At 39.8% G+C, this 23800-nt stretch overlaps 1 protein-coding gene across 1 annotated transcript; it reads left to right on the forward strand.

Moving 5' to 3' along the window:
- Positions 1–7063: 7063 nt before the first annotated feature.
- GSG1 (germ cell associated 1) lies at positions 7064–23375 on the forward strand. Its single transcript, XM_036761278.1, has 5 exons — positions 7064–7385; positions 9440–9487; positions 12004–12156; positions 20362–20473; positions 22992–23375. The coding sequence occupies exons 1-5, from the start codon at positions 7064–7066 to the stop codon at positions 23368–23370; spliced, it is 1014 nt and encodes a 337-aa protein (XP_036617173.1). The 3' UTR covers positions 23371–23375.
- Positions 23376–23800: the final 425 nt, after the last annotated feature.

Raw genomic sequence — 23800 nt, forward strand, 5'->3', positions numbered from 1 at the left:
CCTTGTAAGATTGACCTGGGATTCAGCAGGGGGATTCAGAGGGGGGATCCATGCTAAGAGCAGGGTGATCAGAGTAAGCCAGCAGGTGCAAGGCTCTAAGGCCTGCCTCCTCTTTCAAGAGATGATAGAGTGATACTGTGGGAAGTCCAGGTGTAAGGTTATGGGGCATATCCCACTAGTAGTTTTCTATGCCAATGCAATCACACGTCTGATCTAAAAACAAGTTTATAAATAAATTACTTATACATTATAAATTTTTCCACTAGATATTTGTTAGTATATAGAGTTTTAGTTCTTGGGAATGCTGAGGTGAAAAGAAATAATCACACCTTTTAGGATAAAGTCCTTCACTGAAAGCAGAAAAATTATGTGCTAGGTATAATGAGAGAGGAGACTTTATGACCATTGTCCTTTTGCTCTAGTCTTGTTACATCTCTCAAGCTAAGAGAATTTCAATATCCTTCACTCTGATATGTGAGATCTCCAGAAAAACTCTAGACCATTTGCTCTGAGAAGTAATAGTCAAGCCACTAGATAAGTAAACCTCTTCCTTTCAGTTTGTTATTGAAGGCCCTAAGTATTGCTACTACATTCTGGTAGGACTAAAATAAAAATCCTAGCCAGTATGACTCTCTGTGTGTTGCCAAAAGGTAGGGATATTGGTCGAGGTTAGTGGGAACGAAAATTCTCTATTGCTTTAAGTCATCTTAGGACTCAAAGTGTTTGGAGGAGGGAATAGAAACTCTCCAGTGGGAAATGGAGAAGGACTAAATTCGTATCAAGTGACCACAACTGGAGGGTCTTCATTCATTCATTGTTTGCCTTTTTTTTTCTTTTCATCTCCTCTTAGAGTAAACAACCTAAAAGAGCAACTTGGAAGGTAAGTGTCTTTCACCTGAGTTTCTTTCTCCTAGTAATTTTTTGATTCCTAAATCACATGAAAGCTACCATAGAACCTGTTCTGAGCAGGGAAGTAAAAGGTAGACGTATCTTCACTTTTATTGCAAGATAAAAATCAATCATCTTCTTTGCATTAATCTCTTCTGCCTACTTCTATTCCTTCAAAGAGATTTCTGTTCTGCTGGTTGTTTTGTGTGTATGTGTTTATTGATCCTATTTGGGGTTGTTTTTCTTTTAAATCATTGTCACTTATCAATAACATTTTCTCCTTCATGTAACATTTCTCTCTGGACTCACTTACTCAACACATTGGCACTAGCAGCTTGGTTCCTCTAAAGATAGCTGCTACAACTTTCAAAGATCTAACCCTGTTGACTGCTCTCTTTCAAGACACTAATGAGCCTCCACCAGTGTGCTTTCCATTAGTCAATAGTCCAATCAGTCAATAGAATGAATTAGTTCTTTAGCAAAGGCATTTACTCAAATGACATAACAAGGATAGTAGTTACAAAGTATTTCTTCTTAACACCAGGGGTCTACTCTCCCACAAATATGCCAAGCATCCAGGATGGAAGGGATAATGGATTTGAACTTGAAGTATAATTGTAGTAAGCTTAAGTATAAGGAACACATATGGTCAAGGCACACTGAGCCTCAATGTCCTTTCTTTCTATAGGGGCTATTCACCACATTCACTAAGAATGAGCATTTATTAAGCACCACCTACTATATGAAAACAAAAATGAAACAGTCCTTGCCTTCAAGGAATTTCCATCCTCAAAGAGACTATATGTATAGTATGTGTGTATACAAATATACACATATATATATACACATATTTATCCAAGATACATAAATACACATACATACATCTATAAACATACATGTGTGTTGTATACACATATTTAAAAACAAATTTATATGTAAATTATTTACATATTATAAATTAATTTCACGAAATATTATTGGTACACAGAGATTTTAGTCCTTAGGAATGCTGAGGGAAAAGAAATAATCACACTTAGCGGATAAAGTTCTTTGCTAAAAGAAAAAAAAATGTTCAATAGGAAATTATGAATGTGACAGATTCTGAGAATCTTTGCAAAACTTATATGGCCTGATGCAGAGTGACATACACAAATAATTTTTATAATGTACAAAATAATGTGAGGGAAAATAACTTTGAAAGACCTCAAAACTTTCACCAAAATAGTGACTAATCATAATTTCACCCCTGGAGTGAGACTGTCTCAGTCTGACAATTTTAAGGACATCCCACATGGATGCCTCCATCTTAGGTGATCTGTGCATTTGTCAAAGCCCTGTTGGACAGATAATGCCAATGTATTGACTTGTTTTTCTTGACTATACATTCCTTTTTACAAGAAAAGGGTTCCTTTTGGATGGATGAGATATAGGGAGAAAGAACATCCATAAGACATTTTTTTTAAATTCACATAAAAGAAATTAAAGATGGACAGCAAATAAGACAGTTGTGTTACTACCTTGTTAAATTGTGTGTGTGTGTGTGTGTGTGTGTGTGTGTGTGTGTGTGTGTGTGTGTGAAGGTATCTGACTCCCTTCTTTGCATTGGAGAGTAGTGCTATATACTTGACAGGAGAAGTAGTTTATTCTTTTGCTAAGAATTCTGGGTTTTAAGAGCTTTTGCTTTTCCTGATCATGGAACCGCTTAAAACAGCAGAGTAAAATTACATGAACCAGCAGGTAACTTAAATGGGTTTTCAAAGAGGGGAGAGGAAGGCAGTGATTAGAGTAGAAGAGGCAGCTGAAATGGTGTCAACTGCACCAGGCTCCACCAGGGTGCGCTATGGGGAGCAACCAGAGTAGAATAGCATTAGTGGATCTCTGTTCCTCTTCATGTATCTAAATGGCTAAGGGAGTGCCTTCTTTGTCCTCCACTTTTTTCCACTCTCCTCTTTATTCTTTTGGGCAAAGATTTAAATTCAAATTTTCTAGTACCCTTTAAGCTGCTTTTTATTATACAATGGTAATTCTGTTAAGCTTTGGCTTCCTTCAAGCTAAAATTAGTGGCTTTACTGTTCCTGGTTATGTAAAAAAAATTATTATAAAAATCTTTGCAGATCTTTTTTCATTTTTCTTTTGTTGTCTTTCTTCTAAGTTGATCTTTAAATGTCCTTGGGATATAGCTTAATTGGATCTCTTATTCAGCTTTCCTTAAAAATGTTTCACCCTCTACTCCCTATCACCATTTTATGAGGCAATGCTATTCATAATCTTCCATCATCTTTCTCTGTGAGATTTTAAAAATGAGTTTTATATTCTACATTGGTGCTGTTTTTTACTTCCATCTCTTGTCTATTTGACACATAAATCATGTATTTGCTTTCTAGGGTGCATTTTAGGTGGGGCGTTTTGGGTTTTTTTTTTTACTCCAACTGGCTATGGTTTACATCATTTAAACTTCTGTTTGAAATCATAGGCTGTGTCCATGTTCTTTCTTCCATCTATCACCCATTTTTCATTCTCAATAACTTCTTTGATAAGGTCGGCACTTGGTTGTTTCAATTTCCTGCCATATCTTTTTCTCATATTTAGTCTTCCTTCTAACTTTATCACTTTTTATTTTTGCCTTTAAGAGATGGTGAACAGGGGGCAGCTAGGTGGTGCAGTGAGTAGAGCACCGGCCCTGGAGTCAGGAGGACCTGAGTTCAAATCTGGCCTCAGACACTTGACACACTTACTAGCTATGTGACCTTAGGCAAGTCATTTAACCCCAATTGCCCTGCCTTCCTCCCTCAAAAAAAAGATTCCAAAAAAAAGTTGGTGAACAGCTATATACATATGTGTGTATGTATGTATATGTATGTGTACATATATATGTATATATATACAAACAGCTAATTCAAAAACAACTCCCACATCAGTAATGAGTTATTTGTAGTATGTTTAAATGTAATCAATTTCTTTCATATGTGTGTATATGTGCATGATGTTATATGATATTCATCATGTCTAGAACCTACCAATTATTTTCCTGAAGAAGTTTGTGATGTTATATCTCATATATGCTATGTCCAGCATTTACCAATTATTTTCTTGAAGAAAATAAGCATGGGACTTCTGTGTAGTCTATAAATCTTTAGCTTCTCTCATTCTCTGTTCTTAATTCATATGTTCTGACACATTTCTTTTATCCCCTTCTTTTCCTGCCTTTGCATGGGCATTGTTAGGTTTCAAAGTATATGTTGATTTTATCTAGAGGGTCTTGAATGTGGGATTTCCCTACAGCATAGGATCTAAGGCTTACTTTCCCAACCACATGCAGACTAGCAGGTTGGATTCCCAATGTGCAACTGGCTACATCTACCCTCAGGATCCTAGTTATAACACTGAGAAATTGAATGAAATGGCGTTGCTCATGAGTCCCCATTTGATGTGCTTCCTCAGACATCAATCAACCAGTTGACATCTCCCCAATACCAATTAATCAGTTAACAACAATTAGCTTTCACAAAGGAATATTTATGGATAAAGTATAACAAGGATCAAAATAGGAAAAATCTTCCTAACAAGAAGCACACTCTCCCCTCTACTCACCGACTTGGCTCCTGGGAAGACTGCCCTCAAACTTAAAGTGGTTCCTATAAAACATTCCCACACATACACATAGCCTGAGAGTGGGGTGGGGAAAGGGATACTTCATGACCCAGAGAGTCCTTTTCTCTCTGACGAATCCCCACCAAATTCACTTCTGGGAATGGATAGATGAGTCACCTCTTTGCTTGCAAGACTCAGCATCCAAGCTGCCAGACCAATTCACAATTAGACTGGGCCAGGCAAGTCTGGCCTCAAGGCTAATTCCTCACAGGCCTCAAGCTGCTATAGCTAACTACAAACTTTGCTATATACACCAGTTGCCGAACCTCTGGTGGTTCTTTTGATCTTTCAAAGTTCACCTGAACCATTCTGCCCCCAACGGTCTTTCACCTAAGATCAAGAAAGAGTAACTGCTACAGAGACAAAGGAAACAGTGCTAATAAACATTCATGGGCACATAGTCACTGGGAAGGAGGCAGCCAGCCAGTGGTAGGTCACTGGCAATTTTATCCCTGCTATTTCTCCTCCTAACTAGAGGCTCACAAAAATTCTTGCCTTGAAAAATGGAATTCCTCTGTTCTGACCTTTTATGTGCATACTCATTTCCAGTTCAGTAGAAATTAAGAGGCTTTTCATCATCAGAAAGCAAGTCACCATGAAATAGAAAATACCTACACATGCTGATTTAGTGAGGTAAAGGACTCCTCCATCACACATTTCTGGAAGTGAGAACACCACAACTCCATTAGGATTGGCTGCAGTTGGAGCATATTGTACATGTCCTAAGAACTGAGCCCTTGTTGGCCAAACTCCAGTTTACATCTCTACATCTTCATCCTCTGTAACACATTTTGGAGTATGAGCTGCAATGATTTTCATGATGTCTTTTATTGCGAATACTTGTCATGAGTACTTCAATGTAAGATTACCGACTGCCTCATAAAATGATGCTTCTTGTTGCCTTTGTGGACAGGATAAAACAAACCTTACCGATTCTTTTATTTGCTTCTCCAAGGAGAATCTGTGAGTCATCCTTCCATTTAGACATAACTTCTTTCTTCTTATTTAATTTACTGTAAGGTTGACAAGATAGATCTGATTCCTCCATTAGAATGTTCATTCATTGGTCATTGGTCAAAGATCTCATATATAAACATGTTGAAGTTGACAGATGGTCTAAAAACTTAGCACCCTCTATTTCTTTTTCTAGCACTATTGCAGAAGCAGTTGATTTAATCCAAGTAGACATTCTTCCACCCATCACTGCAGAATCAGAAAGTATTTTCATTTTTCACTGCATCAGGACTTACAATGGCCAAATAATTCATCACCAAATGACTAGTCTACAGGTGATAAACTTCTCCATACTCAGCATAATCTTTAAGAACTCACTTCTGTACCACAATTAGCATTGGAGTAGGACTTTGTAGGTAACACATGCATAGATAAATAGATATGAAGTTCCAGGAGATGATAAATTATAGCTGGGAGATAGGGGAGGATGACCTTTTTTTCACAATTTCCATGACAGCATTTCAGTCAGTCAATAAACATTTATTAACAATGTACCTACCAGTACTGTGCTAAGCATGTGACTCTCCTGTGATGAAGATATAGAAATCCCAGGAGCTTCATGTTCCCAAGAATGGTTTCAGGCTGTGCAAAGTAATTACAAGATAGAGAGGTGCTCTGAGAACTGGGAGAATTAGGAAAAGTTTCCTGTGGGAGATAGCATCTCAGCTGAGTTTCTAGGAATTCCAAGAAGTGGAAGAAGGGAGGAAGAGCATTCCAGACATGCAGGACAGTCCATGCAACAAGAGATGGAAGGACATATACAAGAAATAGCAAGGAGGCCAATTTGACTAAAATATGGAATGTGAAAAAGAGTAATGAGTAATCAGCCTGGAAATAAAGGTTGAATTTCTGAAGGGCTTCAGCAATTGTGAAGTGCTTTTTCACAATATTCATACTGCGAAGGGCTTTAACCAGCAAATGGAGCAGCTCATATCTTATCCTAGAGGAAACCAAAACCCAATCAGGTTTCTCGTGCAGGAGAGTGATATAGTCACACCTATGCTTTAAGAATATCAAATGTGGCTATGTAGAAAATGGTAGGAGAGAGAAGAAACGATGCAGGGAGACCAATTAAGAAGTTCTTGCATTGTCCAGATGAAAGAGGATGGTTGGTTCTATGAGTAGAGATAAAACATGTGAGAGATATTTAGAGGCAGAATCAAGAAGACTTGGCAATAGATTGGATGCAGAGAATAAATGAGCCTAAAGAATAGAGGATAACTTCTACTCTAAGTTGGAAATTGGGTGCCAGGAGAAATGGCGGTATGCTCAAGAGAAACACAGAAGTTAGGAGAAAAGGTAACTGACTTGGCAGGGAAAATAACAAGCTCTTCTTTAGATATACTGAGTATAATAGAACTTTCATAAAAACACTGGGAAAAGATTTCATCATGCACTTAGCTTCTAGTAAAGGCAGAAATGTGATTTAAATTCAAGGAATGGAAGGGGAAAGTAGCCAGATCTGAAGAGTGTACCTGCTTCCTCCCTTGCAAATGATTATCTGTTTCAGATGGATTTCCTGAAGCTCCTGGCCCTCTACCACCACACTATTGTAGCAATCATCCTCAACATGCTGGCCCTCTGCCTTTCTACCACATCCTTCCTTAGCAGCTACTGGTGTGTGGGCACACAGAAAGTGCCCAAGCCCTTGTGTGGGAAGACTATGGCCTCCAAGTGTATTGGCATGTCAGTGCCCTTGGATGGGGGTAGCAGCAACACATCAAGCCAGGAGGTGGTAAACTACAGCTGGGAGACAGGAGATGACCGCTTCTCCTTTCGCTATTTTCATGCTGGCATGTGGCTCTCTTGTGAGGAAAATGTGGAAAGCCCAGGTAACATCTTCATCCCAGAAATCTCATGTTACTTTTCAAGTGAGTACAATACCCAGGAATTGTTTTAGGCTATTCAACTAAGGGTGAAAGCAACTGGAGTAATACAATGACAAGGGACTCCTCTGCTCCACCAACATACATACACTGTAACCAATATTCCTTTGTATCTCTTCTACCCCACAGAGATCTCTCAGGAACCATAGAAAGTTAGAACAGGATGCATCTCTGAAAATCTTAATCTCTTATTTTGCAGATGAGAAAACTGAGGCTCAAAGAATGGGGCAGTGACATGCCTAAAGTCATACAACTTGAGCCAGGGCTAGAACCAGGGTATTCCTACAACTAAGCCAGGATTCTACCCTCGACCTCTTACAAGATCAAAAACCAGTATTCTACATTGGCTCTTCATTCCCGAGATCTTCAGTAGAGAGAATAAATGGGAAAAAAAATTATTAGCTTTAAGAATTTACCTTACTACTCACATTTTATAATAATACTGCACAGAAATAATTTGTGCTACAGAGGAGTAGCTTGATCTTTTTTATGTCAAGGACCCATTTGAAAGTCTGGTGAAGCCTTGTTGCAACAATCCGGCTAGCAGCTGCTGTGGGGGTATAAAACCAACAACAACCAGCTCACAGAACACTGCAAACCCAGGTTCTTTTGATCTGCTTTACTAAGGAAAGCAATGTTAAAGGGTTAACAATCTCAATTTAGTCCAGCATACAAATACCATTCACTTAGTTCAGGGGAAAAATCCAGCACCCTGAACTTCAGAGCAAATACAAACAAATTACAAATATCAACAGACAGACCAAATACAATTCATAGTTACCAACATCTGAGTTCAGCCAGGCAGCTCATAACAATGGCTGGCCCAGAGTCACAAGAACCACTACTGCTGTGGGTCAGAGCTCTGAAAAAGGAAAACCAACCCCTGGTTTTATATCTTTTTCAGGGTCAAGGATGAGTCACACATGCGACTCATCCACATGACCTAAAAGCATCACAAAAAATACTTAAACCCACGTGGTCTAAAAGCCTCTGTTGTCACAAACATATCACTCAAACCCATGTAAACTAGGCTTTCCCTTGAGGCAAGGAGGTCATCAAGGACTCCTAATTTAATCAAGGAAATAAAGGCCAAACTCTTCAAGGGCACTTGGTTGAATTAAGTGCTAAGAGCCCATTTTGATTGCCAATACAAGCTTATGGTCCCTTTCTGAGGGTAATTTTTTAAATGCATAAAATAAAATACATAGGATTAAAAAGGAAATTAATTATATTAAAATAGTTTTCATATATGTATATATGTGTATAGATAGATGAATAGATGATAGGAAGGAAGGAAGGGAGGAAAGAAGAAAGAAGGAAAGAAGGAAGGAAGGAAGGAAGGAAGGAAGGAAGGAAGGAAGGAAGAAAGAAAGAAGAAGGAAGGAAGAAAGAAAGAAAAAAAAAGAAAGAAAGAAAGAGAAAAAAGAAAGAAAGAAAGAAAGAAAGAAAGAAAGAAAGAAAGAAAAGAGTTTGTAGATCCCCAGTTAAGAAGTCCTGTTTTATTAGGAAAAATGTACTAAGGAGAAAGAGCAGGCAGCCCTCTATAGTGAAAAGAACCATGCGATGGGAAATGATAAACCTGGGTTCTCTCTCTGTCTCCTTCCTCTAGCTCTATGATTTAGTCAGTTGATCTCCCTGGATCTCAGTTTCTCCATCTATAAAATAAAGAGGTTGGGGTAGTTCACCCTTAAAGTCCTTTCCAGTTATCAACATGTATCACTGAAAATGGTGGAGAAGCAGGCTCAACTGCAAGTATGCTACACTGGATGTCCATTCCCAAGTATGTCCCGTGGAGTGGACTCCAATCCAACCTCCACTACATTAATAATAATGATGGTGATGCTAATGAACTAATTTTGTCCTCCATGTCTTTCAGGCAGCACCTTTAGAGGTAAGGCAGCTTGGGTAGTAGGAAAACAGAAATGAAGGAGGTGTGGTTTCCTCTATCTCCCCATAAGTCATCTACCTGTTTCTATGTGTGTTTATTGTCTTTGTTTCAGGAGAGAAGTGCCGCAGTTTCATTGAACTCACACCACCAGTAGAAAGAGGTATGAATGTGTCTTGATATTTCTCTGGAAAATGAAACATAAATGGGCCTGCCTTTCAGTGGGCAGAATGTATTGTTGCCTGCAGGTGTGATGTGAGGGGCAGGGAAAGATACTCCTATTAAACTATATCTTATCCCCTCCATCCTTCCCCTTACTAGGGTATCTAAAATTCTTTTAGGGTTAAGCCATTGAACCTAGATGAAACTCATTTCCTTAATGTATGTAACAGTTGGAGGAGTAAGATGTTAACAGATCAGCATTTTCCTTTTAATTGATTGATGATATATCAGGAATGCCATCATCTCTCAGGGCCTTGATAGAATGAATCAATGCAGGTGGGAGGGGTGAAAAGGATAGACTCTGGGTACTGGGCCATGTTGGATATGTCATACTTAAGTAGCAGTAAGAGAAGGTGAGTGCTGGAAGAAGACAGAGAGATATATTAAGGTATTGGAAAGGGAGGACTATTGATGACAAACTCAGTCTCCTTCAGACCGTTGCTGGACTTAAATGGGTGACTTTCCAAGCTGCTAGAGATATCCCAACCACGAGGATCTCAGACTCCTCTTTGTTACATGACACTTCCTGAAAACAATTGAAGGGGAAGATTTGCTGAACCCCTCAGCAGCTGCTGCCTCAGTTTCTCAAGCTAAGGTTAAGAGATTTTTTCTTTTTACTTTTGGCTACCCAGATCAATGTAGAGATTGGACAACTGGCTTCCTTTAAGTCTCAGCTAAAGTCTTATTTTCTGCAGGAAACTTTCCTTAACATCTCTTAATTACAGTGCCTTCACTCTCTTAATTATTTCTTATTTATCCTGTATATAGCTTGCTTTGTAAATGTTTGTTAGAATGTTGTCTCCCCTATTTGATTCTCAGCTCCTTGAGGGCAGGGACTGTCTTTTGCCTCTTTTTGTATCCCCAGCACTTAGTACAGTGCCTGGTACATAGTAGGTGCTTAATAAATATCTATTGAATTGAAGTGAACTGCCCAATTCCCATTAGCTTCACACTTTAGAGTTGGAAGGGACCTTAGAAATTATCTAACTCAACCCTCTCATTTTAGGCCCAAGCTGGTGAAGTAATTTGGCCAAAGCCAATCAGTTAATTAAAGCCAGTTTACACAAGAGCTTCAGCCCAATTTTCTTTCTGCTGCCACATTTGAGTCATGCCAACAGCTACCTTTCAGAACTTTTAAACCCCAAACCTCTCACTGAGACTGGTTGACTTAATGATTAATTAGACAGCCAAGCTTCAGATAATTCAGGACCCAAAAGGATTATTTGGAAGCCTGAATGATCCAAATGTTGGCTGTCAGCTTGGATCATGTAACCTTGATGAATAGCTGATGACTTCCCTCTCCACAGACACAACCCATGACTCTCTTCTGTGTATGGTGTGAGGCCCAAGGACAGAATGATACCCAGGGTCACACAATTCTCTCTGTTTGTACCTATTGGCAGGGGATCTTTCTGATTTGAACTTGGGTCTTCCTGACTGCAGGCCCAGAACTTTACCCTCCCACACTCCCCATTGCCACTACCTAGCTGCCTCTAAAACCCTTTTGTAACCTCGAATTGTGAGTTGGTACTACTCACTGTTCAGGACTTGCAAGAAAACACAATTTAAACTATTTTCACTTTTCTTCTTTCAAATGAATATATATTTATTTACATTTATATGTATAACTTATATTTACATTTATATGTAAACCAATTTGCTAATCTTAAAGCACTTGAAATCAAATGTTAGTTGTTCTTAGGGCAGCTAGGTGGCACTGTGGATAGAGTGTGGGGCCTGGAGCGAGGAAGGTGTGAGTTCAAAATCTGACCTCAGACACTGGCTGTGTGACCCTGGGCAAGTCACTTAACTTTGTTTGCCTCAGTTTCCTCATCTATAAAATAAGCTGGAGAAGGAAATGGCAAATCATTCCAGTATCTTTGTCAAGAAAACCCCATATAGAGTCACAAAGAGTCAGACACAACTAAAACTGAACAATAAATTGTTGCTGTTACTATGATTATTATTATTAATAATTCACTGAGCTGCATACTCTCTCCACCATCCTCACCCAATGGTTCCATCACTGTAACCATTTATTAAAGAAGCAAAGTGGGAAGGGGGGAAGGGTGTGGGAGGTGACATTTTCTCTGAGGCTGGTAACGGGAAAAGTTCCATCTATACATGATTAGACATGAATAGAATGACTTTCTAGGAACCTCCCTTGCAGTTGATGAATTCAATTAGTCATCAACATTTATGAAATGCCCATTGTGCGCTGAGTAGACAAGGCTATTCTGTAAGGGAATCTCAAGGAAAGGGAAGTTGCACGTCGGATGAGATCAGACTTTCCTGATTTTCTTGGCTGGCATACAATATCACCTCTGCTGTTCTGCTCACTAACCTTTAATTCATAGTAAATCTTGTATGTACATTCTATTTTTTCCCAATTGGCACTGTGGGTTACTATTTTGTTCTGACATAATGACAGTGCCTTCTTTCTCTGGTTTCTGGCAGGAATACTTTGGTTATCCCTGGGGTCAGAGATTGTCTACATCAGTCTTTTATCCATCAGTCTCCTCCTACTGCTACTGGAATTGTTCTTTCCTGGGAACCCTGGCTGTGGACTTAAGCTTAACGCCTTTGCTGCTATGTCTTCGGTCTTGTCAGGTGAGTGTCTCCCTTAGGGGCCCAGAATCACAAACTCCTCAAAGCTGGAAGGAACCTCAAGGGTCACCCAGTCCAACCCATGCATGTACAAGAATCTCTTCTACAACATTATCAACAAGTGGCCATCTGGCCTTTGCTTGAAGACCTCTATTGGAAAATCACTGGTCACTCACCCAGTAAGCATTTATTAAGTGCCTACTATGTGTAAAGTATCGTATTAGATGCTGGGGGTACAAAAACAAAAACAAATACAAAACAATGCCTGTCATAAAGAATCTTACATTATATGGGGCGGGGGGAGAAAAAAGTACACAGGTAAGTCAGTCCCAAATATATGCAAAAATCACCCAATATATAAATATAAGTGCTTCAAACCTCTAGGTTCTGGACTCATATGAAATAGTTATTATTTCAGTGATTAACCCAAAAGGGTCATTTTCTCTTTGGCTTACTATGACTGAAACTGAAGTTTACTCTGGGAAATCTTCAAATGTAGTTTGTGTGTAGATTTTCACAGATATGAGTAATGAATGTATATTGTGCATAGGATGGCTTTTATACCACTCCACAGAAAACAGAGAAGGCACAAAGGACACACCTGTTGCAACAATTTGGCTAGCAGCTGCTATGGGGGTGAAAAACCAACACAAGCCCAACAACAAGAACGCTGCAAGTCCGAATTCTTTTGATCCGCTTTACGAAGGAAAGCAGCATTAAGGGGTTAACAATCTTACTTTAATCCAACATACAAATATCATTCACTCAGCTCAGGGGGAAAAGTCAGCACCCTAAGCTTCAGAGCAAATAAACATGAATCAACAGACAGATTTCCGTCTGACAAAATCACAATATACAGTTACCAGAGAAGCATCAACATCTGAGTTTTCTCCAAAGCCGGGGGAAGCTCATTAACAACAGCTGGCCCAGAGTCACACGCCACTCCTGCTGTGGCTCAGAGAAAGCCAATCTCTGGGTTTATATATCTTGTTCAGGGTCAAAGGTGAGTCACACATGCGACTTACCCACGTGACCTAAAAGTATCACAAAAATGTGACAAACCCACATGATCTAAAAGCCTCTGATGTCACAAACATGTCACTCAAACCCATGCAAACTAGGCTTTCCCTTGAGGCAAGGAGGTCATCAAGGACTCCTAATTTAATCAAGGAAATAAAAGCCAAACTCTTCAAGGGCACTTGGTTGAATAAGTGATAAAAGCCTATCTTGATTGCCAATACAACACCAGAGTCCCATAAACAGATAAAGAAAATATATAAAACAGTCACAATACCTCCCCTCAGTAGGAACTGAACTCAGAGTTGTCAGTAAGGCAACACTCCAACATCCTGGTGAATCCTTAGCTCTCCTATAGGGAGTTACAGTCCCTCCTAGTCTCTTAGCCTTGTGGTTTGGACTACCCAGAAGACAAACATACTTTGGAGCTACTGAACAGGAACCTCTTCCTTCTTATCTACATTGCACAAATAACTGACTATAATAACTCAGGATGGCAAGTCAGATACATTATTCCCCCATGGCATAGCTTTAACCTTGCTCCCCATTCAGTTGCCAGGGTCACACAGTTAATCTTCCTTCTCTAAGAGATTGCTGAGGACTTCTTTCTCCAGAAATCAGTCCCCTTAACTCTTGAACTTGGGGTTAGTCTCAGGGTACTGCCCAGGAAATTTCTTTTCTTTGCTAAATTCCAAGACAACAGTGCTTAGGAAATTCCCTTCCCCTACACATGAGGTTGGAGTTCAGAAACAGTGTCCATGATATCCTCTCTTGGGTAAGTAGGCAAGCACTTGTCTGTTGCTACCATATGTTTCTGGAGGGACTCATTAATGGGTTAGGAAAGTCCACTCTTAGGCCTTACTAAGGGAGAAAAAAAGACAGTAACCAGAAAAAGTAACCAGGAACCTGAAGTTCATCAAGCCACCTAGGCAAGCACATGGAACTTGCCGTATCTTTCTGCCACAAGTAACTACCTTCTAAAATAAGGCATTACCCCCTTCCTCTGTTCCCTCCCCTCCTTCTCTCCTTACCTCCCTCCTATTAAGCTTCTGATTCTTTGAAACTTTCACCCACTGCTCCTGCCCTCTAGGACCAAACAGAACAAGCCTAATTCCTCTTCTTCATGGCAGCCCTTCAAATATTTGAAGACAGATATCATGTTTTCCATAAATTTTCTTGTCTCCTGGCTAAATGTTGCCATAGTCCATCAAGTGATCCTTATGTGGCATTAATCTTGCCATCCTGAATGCTCTCCTCTTGACATTCTCCAACTTACCGATGTCGTTTCTAAAATATGGTCCCCAGAATTAAATTCAGGGTAGAGTAATAAGGGATTAGCACCTCCCCTAGTTCTGAAAATTGTACTTCTCAATGCAACCTAAGGTTTTGTTAGCTGTTTACCTGCCATATGACACTGCTATGAGGGATGGGTTGGTGTGGATAGAGGACCAGTCTTGCTGTCAGGAAGTCCCACACGCAATTTTGTGTGACCATGGGTAAGTCATTTAATTTCTCAATACCTCCAGGCAACATTTTATAAGTTACAGAAGAGTAGCCATCTGTATCAGTGGAGTTTCCTTCACTCCTTTCCCTTATCTCCAAAACAACTCGATCTTTTCCTTCTATTGAAGTTACAATCCACAAGGTCCCCAAATATTTTTAAATGAACTGATATCTAGCCATGTTCTAATTTTATAGTTGTAAAACTGATTTTAAAAACCTCCCATGAGGGGGGGCAGAGCCAAGATGGCGGCTGGTAAGCACGGACTAGAGTGAGCTCCGTACCCGAGTCCCTCCAAAAACCTATAAAAATGGCTCTGAACCAGTTCTAGAACGGCAGAACCCACAGAACAGCGGAGGGAGGCAGGGCTCCAGCCCAGGACAGCCCGGATGGTCTCTGGGTGGGCTCTATTCCACACGGAGCTGGGAGCTGGGAGCTGGGAACGGAGTGGAGCAGAGCCCAGCCTGAGCGGCGTGGACGATCCGGACCGGAAGCCGGGAGGAGGGGGCCCTAGCGCTCTGAATACGGGAGCAGTTACCAGACCCCTCGACCCACAAACACCAAAGACTGCGGAGAAGGTTAGTGGGAAAAGCTGCGGGAGTGGAAGGAGTTCGCGGTTCGGCTTCCAGCCCCGGGGGCAGCGGAGGTGGGGCAGCTACAGCTGTTGTTACTTCCGGCTCCAGGCCCACCTGGTGGGGGGAAATAAGTGGCGGATCACAGCAGGGGTGCACAGCCTGCGGAAGATCTGAGCCCAGTCTGGACTGGGGGTCCTTGGGGAAGGAGGAGTGCGGCTCTGACAGAGCTGGCACCTCCCCCCCAAACGTAGAACATAGAACTCTGTAATCTACAAGCAGTCATACCCCACTGAAAAACTCAAGGGTCAAGTTAGTTGGTTGGGAATATGGCCAGGACGCGAAAACGCGCCCAGATTCAGTCTCAGACTTTGGATTCTTTCTTTGGTGACAAAGAAGACCAAAACATACAGCCTAAAGAAGACAGCAAAGTCATAGAGCCTACAACCAAAGCCTCCAAGAAAAACATGAACTGGCCCCAGACCATAGAAGAACTCAAAAAGGATTTGGAAAAGCAAGTTAGAGAAGTAGAGGAAAAATTGGGAAGAGAAATAAGAAGGATACGAGAAAACCATGAAAAACAAGTCAATGACTTGCTAAAGGAGACCCAAAAAATACTGAAAAATACACTGAAGAAAACAACACCTTAAAAAATAGACTAACTCAAATGGCAAAAGAGCTCCAAAAAGCCAATGAGGAGAAGAATTCCTTGAAAGGCAGAATTAGCCAAATGGAAAAGGAGGTCCAAAAGACCACTGAAGAAAATACTACTTTAAAAATTAGATTGGAGCAAGTGGAAGCTAGTGACTTTATGAGAAATCAGGATATTATAAAACAGAACCAGAGGGATGAAAAAATGGAAGACAATGTGAAATATCTCCTTGGAAAAACCACTGACCTGGAAAATAGATCCAGGAGAGATAATTTAAAAATTATTGGACTACCTGAAAGCCATGATCAAAAAAAGAGCCTAGATACCATCTTTCAGGAAATTATCAAGGAGAATTGCCCTGATATTCTAGAGCCACAGGGCAAAATAGAAATTGAAAGAATCCATCGATCGCCTCCGCAAATAGATCCCAAAAAGAAATCGCCTAGGAATATTGTTGCCAAATTCCAGAGCTCCCAGATCAAGGAGAAAATACTGCAAGCAGCCAGAAAGAAACAATTTGAATATTGTGGAAACCCAATCAGAATAACCCAAGACCTGGCAGCTTCTACATTAAGAGATCGAAGGGCTTGGAATGCGATATTCCGGAGGTCAATGGAGCTAGGATTAAAACCTAGAATCACCTACCCAGCAAAACTGAGTATCATGTTCCAAGGCAAAATATGGACTTTCAATAAAATGGAGGACTTTCAAGCTTTCTCAGTGAAAAGACCAGAACTGAATAGAAAATTTGACTTTCAAACACAAGAATCAAGAGAAGCATGAAAAGGTAATCAAGAAACGGAAATTGCAAGGGACTTACTAAAGTTGAACTGTTTTGTTTACATTCCTACATGGAAAGATGATGAGTATGATTCATGAGACCTCAGTATTAGGGTAGTTGAAGGGAATATGCATATATATATATGCATATATATATGTTTATGTATATATATAAGTGAATGTGTATGTATGCATGTATCTATGTGTATATGTATGTATGTGTATGCATGTGTATATATATATATATGTAAAAGAAAGAGAGCAGACACAGGGTGAGTTGAGGATGAAGGGAAGATAGCTAAAAGAAATAAAATGAAATTAAGGGATGAGAGAGTAACTTACTGAGAGAGGGAGACAGGGAGAGATAGAATGGGGTGGATTATCTCCCATAAAGGTGGCAAGAGGAAGCAGTTCTAGGAGAGGAGGGGAGTGGGCAGGTGAGGGGGGAATGAGTGAACCTTGCTCTCATCAGATTTGGCCTGAGGGGGAATACCATACATACTCAGTTGGGTATCTTACCCCACAGGAAAGAAGAGGGAGGAAGATAAAAAAAAAAAAATAAAAGGCAGGGGGATGATGGAGTGGAGGGCAGATGGGGGTGGAGGTAATCAAAACAAACACTTTGGAAAGGGGACAGGGTCAAGGAAGAAAATTCAATAAAGCGGGATGGGTTGGGAAGGAGCAAAATGTAGTTAGCCTTTCACAACTTGAATATTGTGGAAGGGTTATACATAATAATACATGTGTGGCCTAGGTTGAATTGCTCAACTTCTTAGGGAGGGTGGGTGGGAAGGGAAGAGGGAAGGGAATTTGGAACTCAAAGTTTTAAAATCAGATGTTCAAAAACAAAAAAAAACTTTTTGTATGCAACTAAAAAATAAGATACACAGGCAATGGGGCGTAGAAATTTATCTTGCCCTACAAGAAAGGAAGGGAAAAGGGGATGAGAGGGGAGGGGGGTGATAGAGGGGAGGGCTGACTGGGGAACAGGGCAACCAGAATATACGCCATCTTGGAGTGGGGGGGGAGGGCAGAAATGGGGAGAAAATTTGTAATTCAAACTGTTGTGAAAATCAATGCTGAAAACCAAATTTGTTAAATAAATAAATTGCATTAAAAAAAAATAAAAATAAAAAAATAAAAAAAAAATTAAAAAAAAAAAAAAACCTCCCATGTAAGATTTTACATTAAATTTCATCTTATTGCACTAGCTCAAACAGGTGTACTTGCATCTATCAAGACCTCTTTAGACCATGGCTTGGTCATCCAATCTGATAGCTTTTTGACACTTACAAATCTAAATCACACCATCTTTGTATTTATACAAGTCATTAATAGAAATATTAAACAGCATAGGGCTAAAATCAGATTTGTGTAGCACTCCCCTAAAGACCTCTGCCCAAGTGGACAACTACTTTCAGGGTGTTGTTACTCAACAAGTTCCAAAACTACCCCACTCTATTACTGCCTTGCACATCTCTCACCATTTTTTCCACAAGTATAACATTCATAAGGTCTTACCAAATGTTTTATTAAAATCCAGGTGAACTATGTTCCTAGCATTTTCCTAATCTGTCTAGCAATCCTATCAAAAATGGAAATTGTGTTGGTCTGATATGATCTGACCTTTAAAAAAAATCTTTATTAGTATCTTTTGTTTTCCCATTGATTTCCAAATACATCCCCTTCCCCACCACCCCCGCCTTCATTATCCAGAGGGCCATCTGCTATAACAAAGAATAAAGCTGAAGAAAAAAAAAAGCAGTTAACCAAAAATGACCAACCCATCTAACAACACATGTAATATTCCACATCCATCGTCACCCTCCTCTGAAAAGAAGGGTGAGGGGAAGTATGTTTTCTCCTCTCCTCTTTGAGGCTGAGTGATCATTACAAGACTACACAACACTTTTTATTTTTGTTATTCTTTCCATTTACATTGTAGTTATTGTATATATTGTTTTCCTAGTATTACTTACTTCACTTTGCATCAGTTCATAAAATTCTTTCTTTGATTCTCTGTATTCTTCACATTCACCTTGTCTTGGGGCACAATAAGAGTGCCATGTATGTATCACAATTAATTTGGCTATTCCCCCATCAATGTACATAGACTTTGTTTCCAGTTCTTTATTGCAACAAAAAGTACAGCAATCTTTGCCCTCCTTGGGGTATATGCCTATCAGAGGGATCTCGAGTATCAAGGGGTATGAACATTTTAGTGACTTTTTTAGCATAATTCCAAATTGCTTTCCAGGATGATTTAGTGCCACCAACAATGTATTAGCGGACATATCATGGTACAATCCCTCCAATATTGACTATTCCTATCTTCGGTCATTTTTCATAGTTTTTTAGGTGTAAGGTAAAACAAACCTCTGAGTTGTTTTGAACCTTGTTATGAGAGATTTGGAGCAAAATTTCAAAGAGTTGTTCATAGTTTGCAATTCATTTGAGAACTGTTTGTTCATATCCTTTGAACATTCATACATTTGGAAATTAGTGTTGGTAGTAGGTGCAGACCTACTCTTAATGAATCCTAGTTTGTGATCAATGTCAGAGTGCATTAGTTGAGAGGTGAAAATGAATTACAAATACTATCCCACATATAGTTTTTAAACAATTTTATTTATTTCAATTAACAGATTCTTTCCCCTTCCCCCACTATTAAAAAAGAAAAAGAAAACCCTTGTAACAAATATGCACAGGCAAGCAAAACAAATACTCAAACTGGCCATGTCCAAAAAATGTCTCATTCTGCACCCTGTGATCATCACCTCTCTGAAAAGGTGGGTAGCCTGCTTCATCATCAGTCTTCTGGAATTACAGTTGGCAACTATATCAATAAGAGTTCTTAAGTCTTAACAGTGTTATTATTATATAAATTATTTTCCTCACTTCATTTTTCATCAGCTCATAAGTCCCTACGTGTCTTTTTTAATCATATATACAAAACACTAAGTTAATTTATATTTTCTAAAATTTCTTTGTTTTTCATAAGGATTTATTTGCCATAGGGTCCTTTGAATTTAAAGGTTTTTTTAGTGCATTTAAAATAGTTGATATTTCCACAACTTTTCAGGGATGTACTAAATATATTGAAGGATATATGCATATTGGTCCAGGAAAAAAAGAATAATCCAAGAAGGAAGAGAAAGTGGATGGGAAAACCTAGGGGAGGGAGAATGGGAAAAGCAAGGAAATAGGACTATTGGGCTAAAGATATAGGAATGAAAAAGACACTTTCAAAGGCTTGGGACCTAAAATTCTAGGTACTATGTCCAAACAGTTTATAACCATTGACTATGAGCTCCTTAAGGATAGGCTTTGTGTTTTGCCTTTCTTTGTATCCCCAGCACTTAGTACAGTGCCTGGCATACGGTGTGCACTGAATAAATGTTTAATTTATTGATTAACCAAGGTAGGGCTCTTGACCCTTCAACCACTTTTCACTATAGTTTTTAATTTTATGGGATGCAGTTGTTCCATCATTTGCCAGGACAAATGCCATGGAAATCTTCCAATCTTTACACCTTCTGCCCCACCCCACTCCCAGTGATCTGTAGTTTCCTAAGTTATGATCCTTGAAATTGATCATTTCCTTCAAAGTAGGAAGACTTGCTACCAAAAATTTAGGGAAATAATAAAACGTAGTAACAGGCTCTGCTTTCTTATTCCCTCTGTAGGCCTTTTGGGGATGGTGGCACACATGATGTACACCCAAGTTTTCCAGGCAACTGTCAACTTGGGACCAGAAGACTGGAGGCCACATACTTGGGATTATGGCTGGGCTTTCTAGTATGTTTACCAAAAGGTTTTTGTCATATACACACACACACACACACACACACACACACACACACACACACACACCCTTAGTCATGTCCTCTTTAGTTTTTCTCTAGTCCAAATCTGCTACAACACCTCCTAAAAACCTGTTGTAAGATGTTCTTCTACTATCTGTTGGCCTTCATGTATCCTTCACCCACTGTCACTGTCAAATTTAGAGAATTGGAGCCAAGACTAAATCCCAAAAAGGATTGTAGCCAAATGAAAAAGGTCTATTAGGTAACATCTAATTCACCACTTCCCCAGAAAGTACAAATGTGCTTCCCATATTTTTTTTCAAATACTTTACCCAGTTCAGTGGTCCTACTGATAATGGCACAATCCTCCATTGCTTGGTGGGACTCTATCAACTGTATCCCCATTCAAGTGCCTCTCCATTTTGTGTCCAAGTTGTCCATGAGAAATGAGAGCTATGACTAAGATAATAATGAGATGATAATAATGAGACTGATGTTTTTTGTGGTTCATAGAAATCAGTCTCATTTATTTGAAAAAATACATCTATTTCTAGATATTCAGGGAGAAAGAGAGTAGATAACATCTTGTTGGTGAGAGGCGCCATGAAGCAATGGAAAGGATGCTAGATTTGGAGTCAGAAGATCTGGTTTCAAAGCCCAGCTTATAGCCTCTGTGACTTTTTGACAACTCACCTTACCTCTCTGGGCCTCACTGAATGAAAGAAGTTAAATCAGATAACTTCTAAGGCCCCTTCTAACTCTAAATCTGTGATCCTTTGGTGTGTGAAGCACAGGAGAGTAGAATTTAATTCCTAGGTCTATGAATGGCTTACTCTTCCACATGTGAGAAGTCATCTACTTCCATTCCTTCCTAAAAACTCCTACAATTTACCCCATAAGCCACCTCATAATCATGGTGTACATTTAAAAGAGATAAATGTTATTTATCTCAGATTTCCCCCCCCCCAAAAAAAAAACGAGGGAAGGGAAAACCAGAATCTTCTCTTCCTTCAAAATGATTTCACTTTTTTAATGAGATGTCTGAGCATTTTCTACTCTCCTCATCTAATTACTAACCGTTATCTAAAACAGTGGTCATTACCTTATTTTCATGTCATGAACCCCTTTGGGAAGTCTGGCAAAGTCTCCAAACCCCTTCTCAGAATGATTTTTGTTGCATACATTCATAATTGAAAAAATGCTGATTTCAGTAAAAGGTTAGTGAAAACAAAAATGTAATTTTTTCCCATCCAAGTTCACACTGTCCCTAAAATCTACACACATGGGGTCAATGGACATTAGGTTAACAATGCCTTCTCCAAAGAATTATCATTTATTAAGTGTCCACAGCATTCCAAGTATATTTCAGCTATACTATAAAAACATGATATTGGACCGCAAAGAATTACCATTATGAGAAGACAATCATAAGCCTATAGGGTAGGAGTATAGGAGTATTTTGGGGGTTTTTTTGGTTTTTCTATACTTGTTAAGTATTTATTATATGACACCTGACCTGCTCCTGACACTTGCTACTTTATATAGTAGATTCAGGAGTTCATTGTCTTGGAATTTCTCCCTTGAGAAATCTCCACGAACTACTATACACTTATGATTGCTCTTGCCAAACTCTCTTGGGTGCCCACAGCATTCCCTTATAATCCACAGCATTGGGACATTTATTAGTTTTGCTCACTAGCCCCCTAAGCAAATTAAGGCTTAGTTTGCTTTTGGACAGCAAGAGCAAACCTAGCCTCATTCTGGTAAGTTTGTTAGAAGCAGAGGGCAAAACCACCTCTTGATCCTTCCCCAAATTCACAAAACTTTCTGTCCTTGGGCTGTTCAGAACTCTGGAGAGATTGGGGGGTGGGGCGTGGTTCTGAATGAATGTATATTTGTCTTTCATTGGAGAACTTGTCTCCCAAATTTCACACCCAATGGCTCTTAGGGTGTGGAGATTCCAGACAGAGGAAGACACAGGAGATATGGTTCCTCAGTTGTCCAATGCCAAAAAATAGGTACGGTTCCTGGCACTCAGACTAGGAGAAGATACTAGACTTTTTGTGTGTACTCAAAACAGTTACCAAAAGACATGACGGAAGTGGATAAAGTTGCAATAACTCTAAACCTTTGCCCACTGAAACCACATTACACCATGTCTGTGTCTAACATAATGGACAATATTACTGTACTGGCCAACACAGTTAAGTTCTAAAAACAGCAGTTAAATCTTCATGCAGCTAGTTTGGCTAATTTTATTGCTCCATGAAGCTCCATGAACCCCCAAAATATCCATAGTCTGATCCACAAAATACTGACACAGACTATACATCTCCCTTTCCCCACTGGTCCTTAGAAAGGGAAGTTTTCTCCACCATAATTCCCTAAAATATACTTTCCTGTTATCACATGCAAGAAAAGAGGAAGCATTCTTATAAACTCAACCTCAAATCACTGGGAGAAGAAAATAAGATTCTCATTGTCTAATTCTTCTGTTGCTTCATTCATAGCATGGCCTGGGTCTCTTTCACCTGTTGCATGATCTCAGCCGTCACAACCCTCAACACCTACACTAAGATGGTACTGGAATTCAAATGTAGCCATTACAAATCCTTCAAAGAGAACCTGAGCCACTCACCGTCGCTACACTACCAATGCCTTCTGCTACAGCAGCAGCAGCGGCGGCGACCACAGCAGCAGCAGTCACTGACTCCAACCCATTCCAGGGATCAACTGAGCAGCTACCACCAGGACCAAAACCAGTCTGTCCATTCGGCCTCTGTAGGGGTTGACTTTTGCTCAGAGCTACAGGAGAAGGTGCTTTCACAAGAGCCTAGGACGGAACTAAGTGAAGTGCTTGAATCTTTAGTTGAGGATGAGCAATGTTAGGCCTGCAATGGGAGGAGCAGGAGAGAACAGAGAGGAAGGAGGGCTGAGGAGGACAAGTCTTGCCTTCCATAGCCACTGGGAATACATGTACAATTCCAGACTTCCTTTTTTTTTTAGCAGGGTTTTTGGGCACTAAGAGCAAGGCTGTCTTTCAGAACAAGTCTGTAGCTTCCCAAATCCCCCCAGATGCCTCCTATTCCCATCTAACCAATCCCTACTATGTAACAAGGGTCTCTTTTCTACTTAATATAGCCTGTCTGGGATTGGGAGAGTTAGAAGCTGTCAATGCATCTGAATTTTAGCATCTGAATTTTTAGCACTTCTCTTATAGTCAGGTATACCAGAGTCATTCTGGCTAGCATGAGAAGAAAAGAGAATGCATCATTAAGTGATTTGGTGTCACGTGTGATGCCTCGGTTTTCTTCGTATG

Source organism: Trichosurus vulpecula, chromosome 5, assembly GCF_011100635.1.
Source record: "Trichosurus vulpecula isolate mTriVul1 chromosome 5, mTriVul1.pri, whole genome shotgun sequence".
NCBI lineage: Eukaryota > Metazoa > Chordata > Mammalia > Diprotodontia > Phalangeridae > Trichosurus > Trichosurus vulpecula.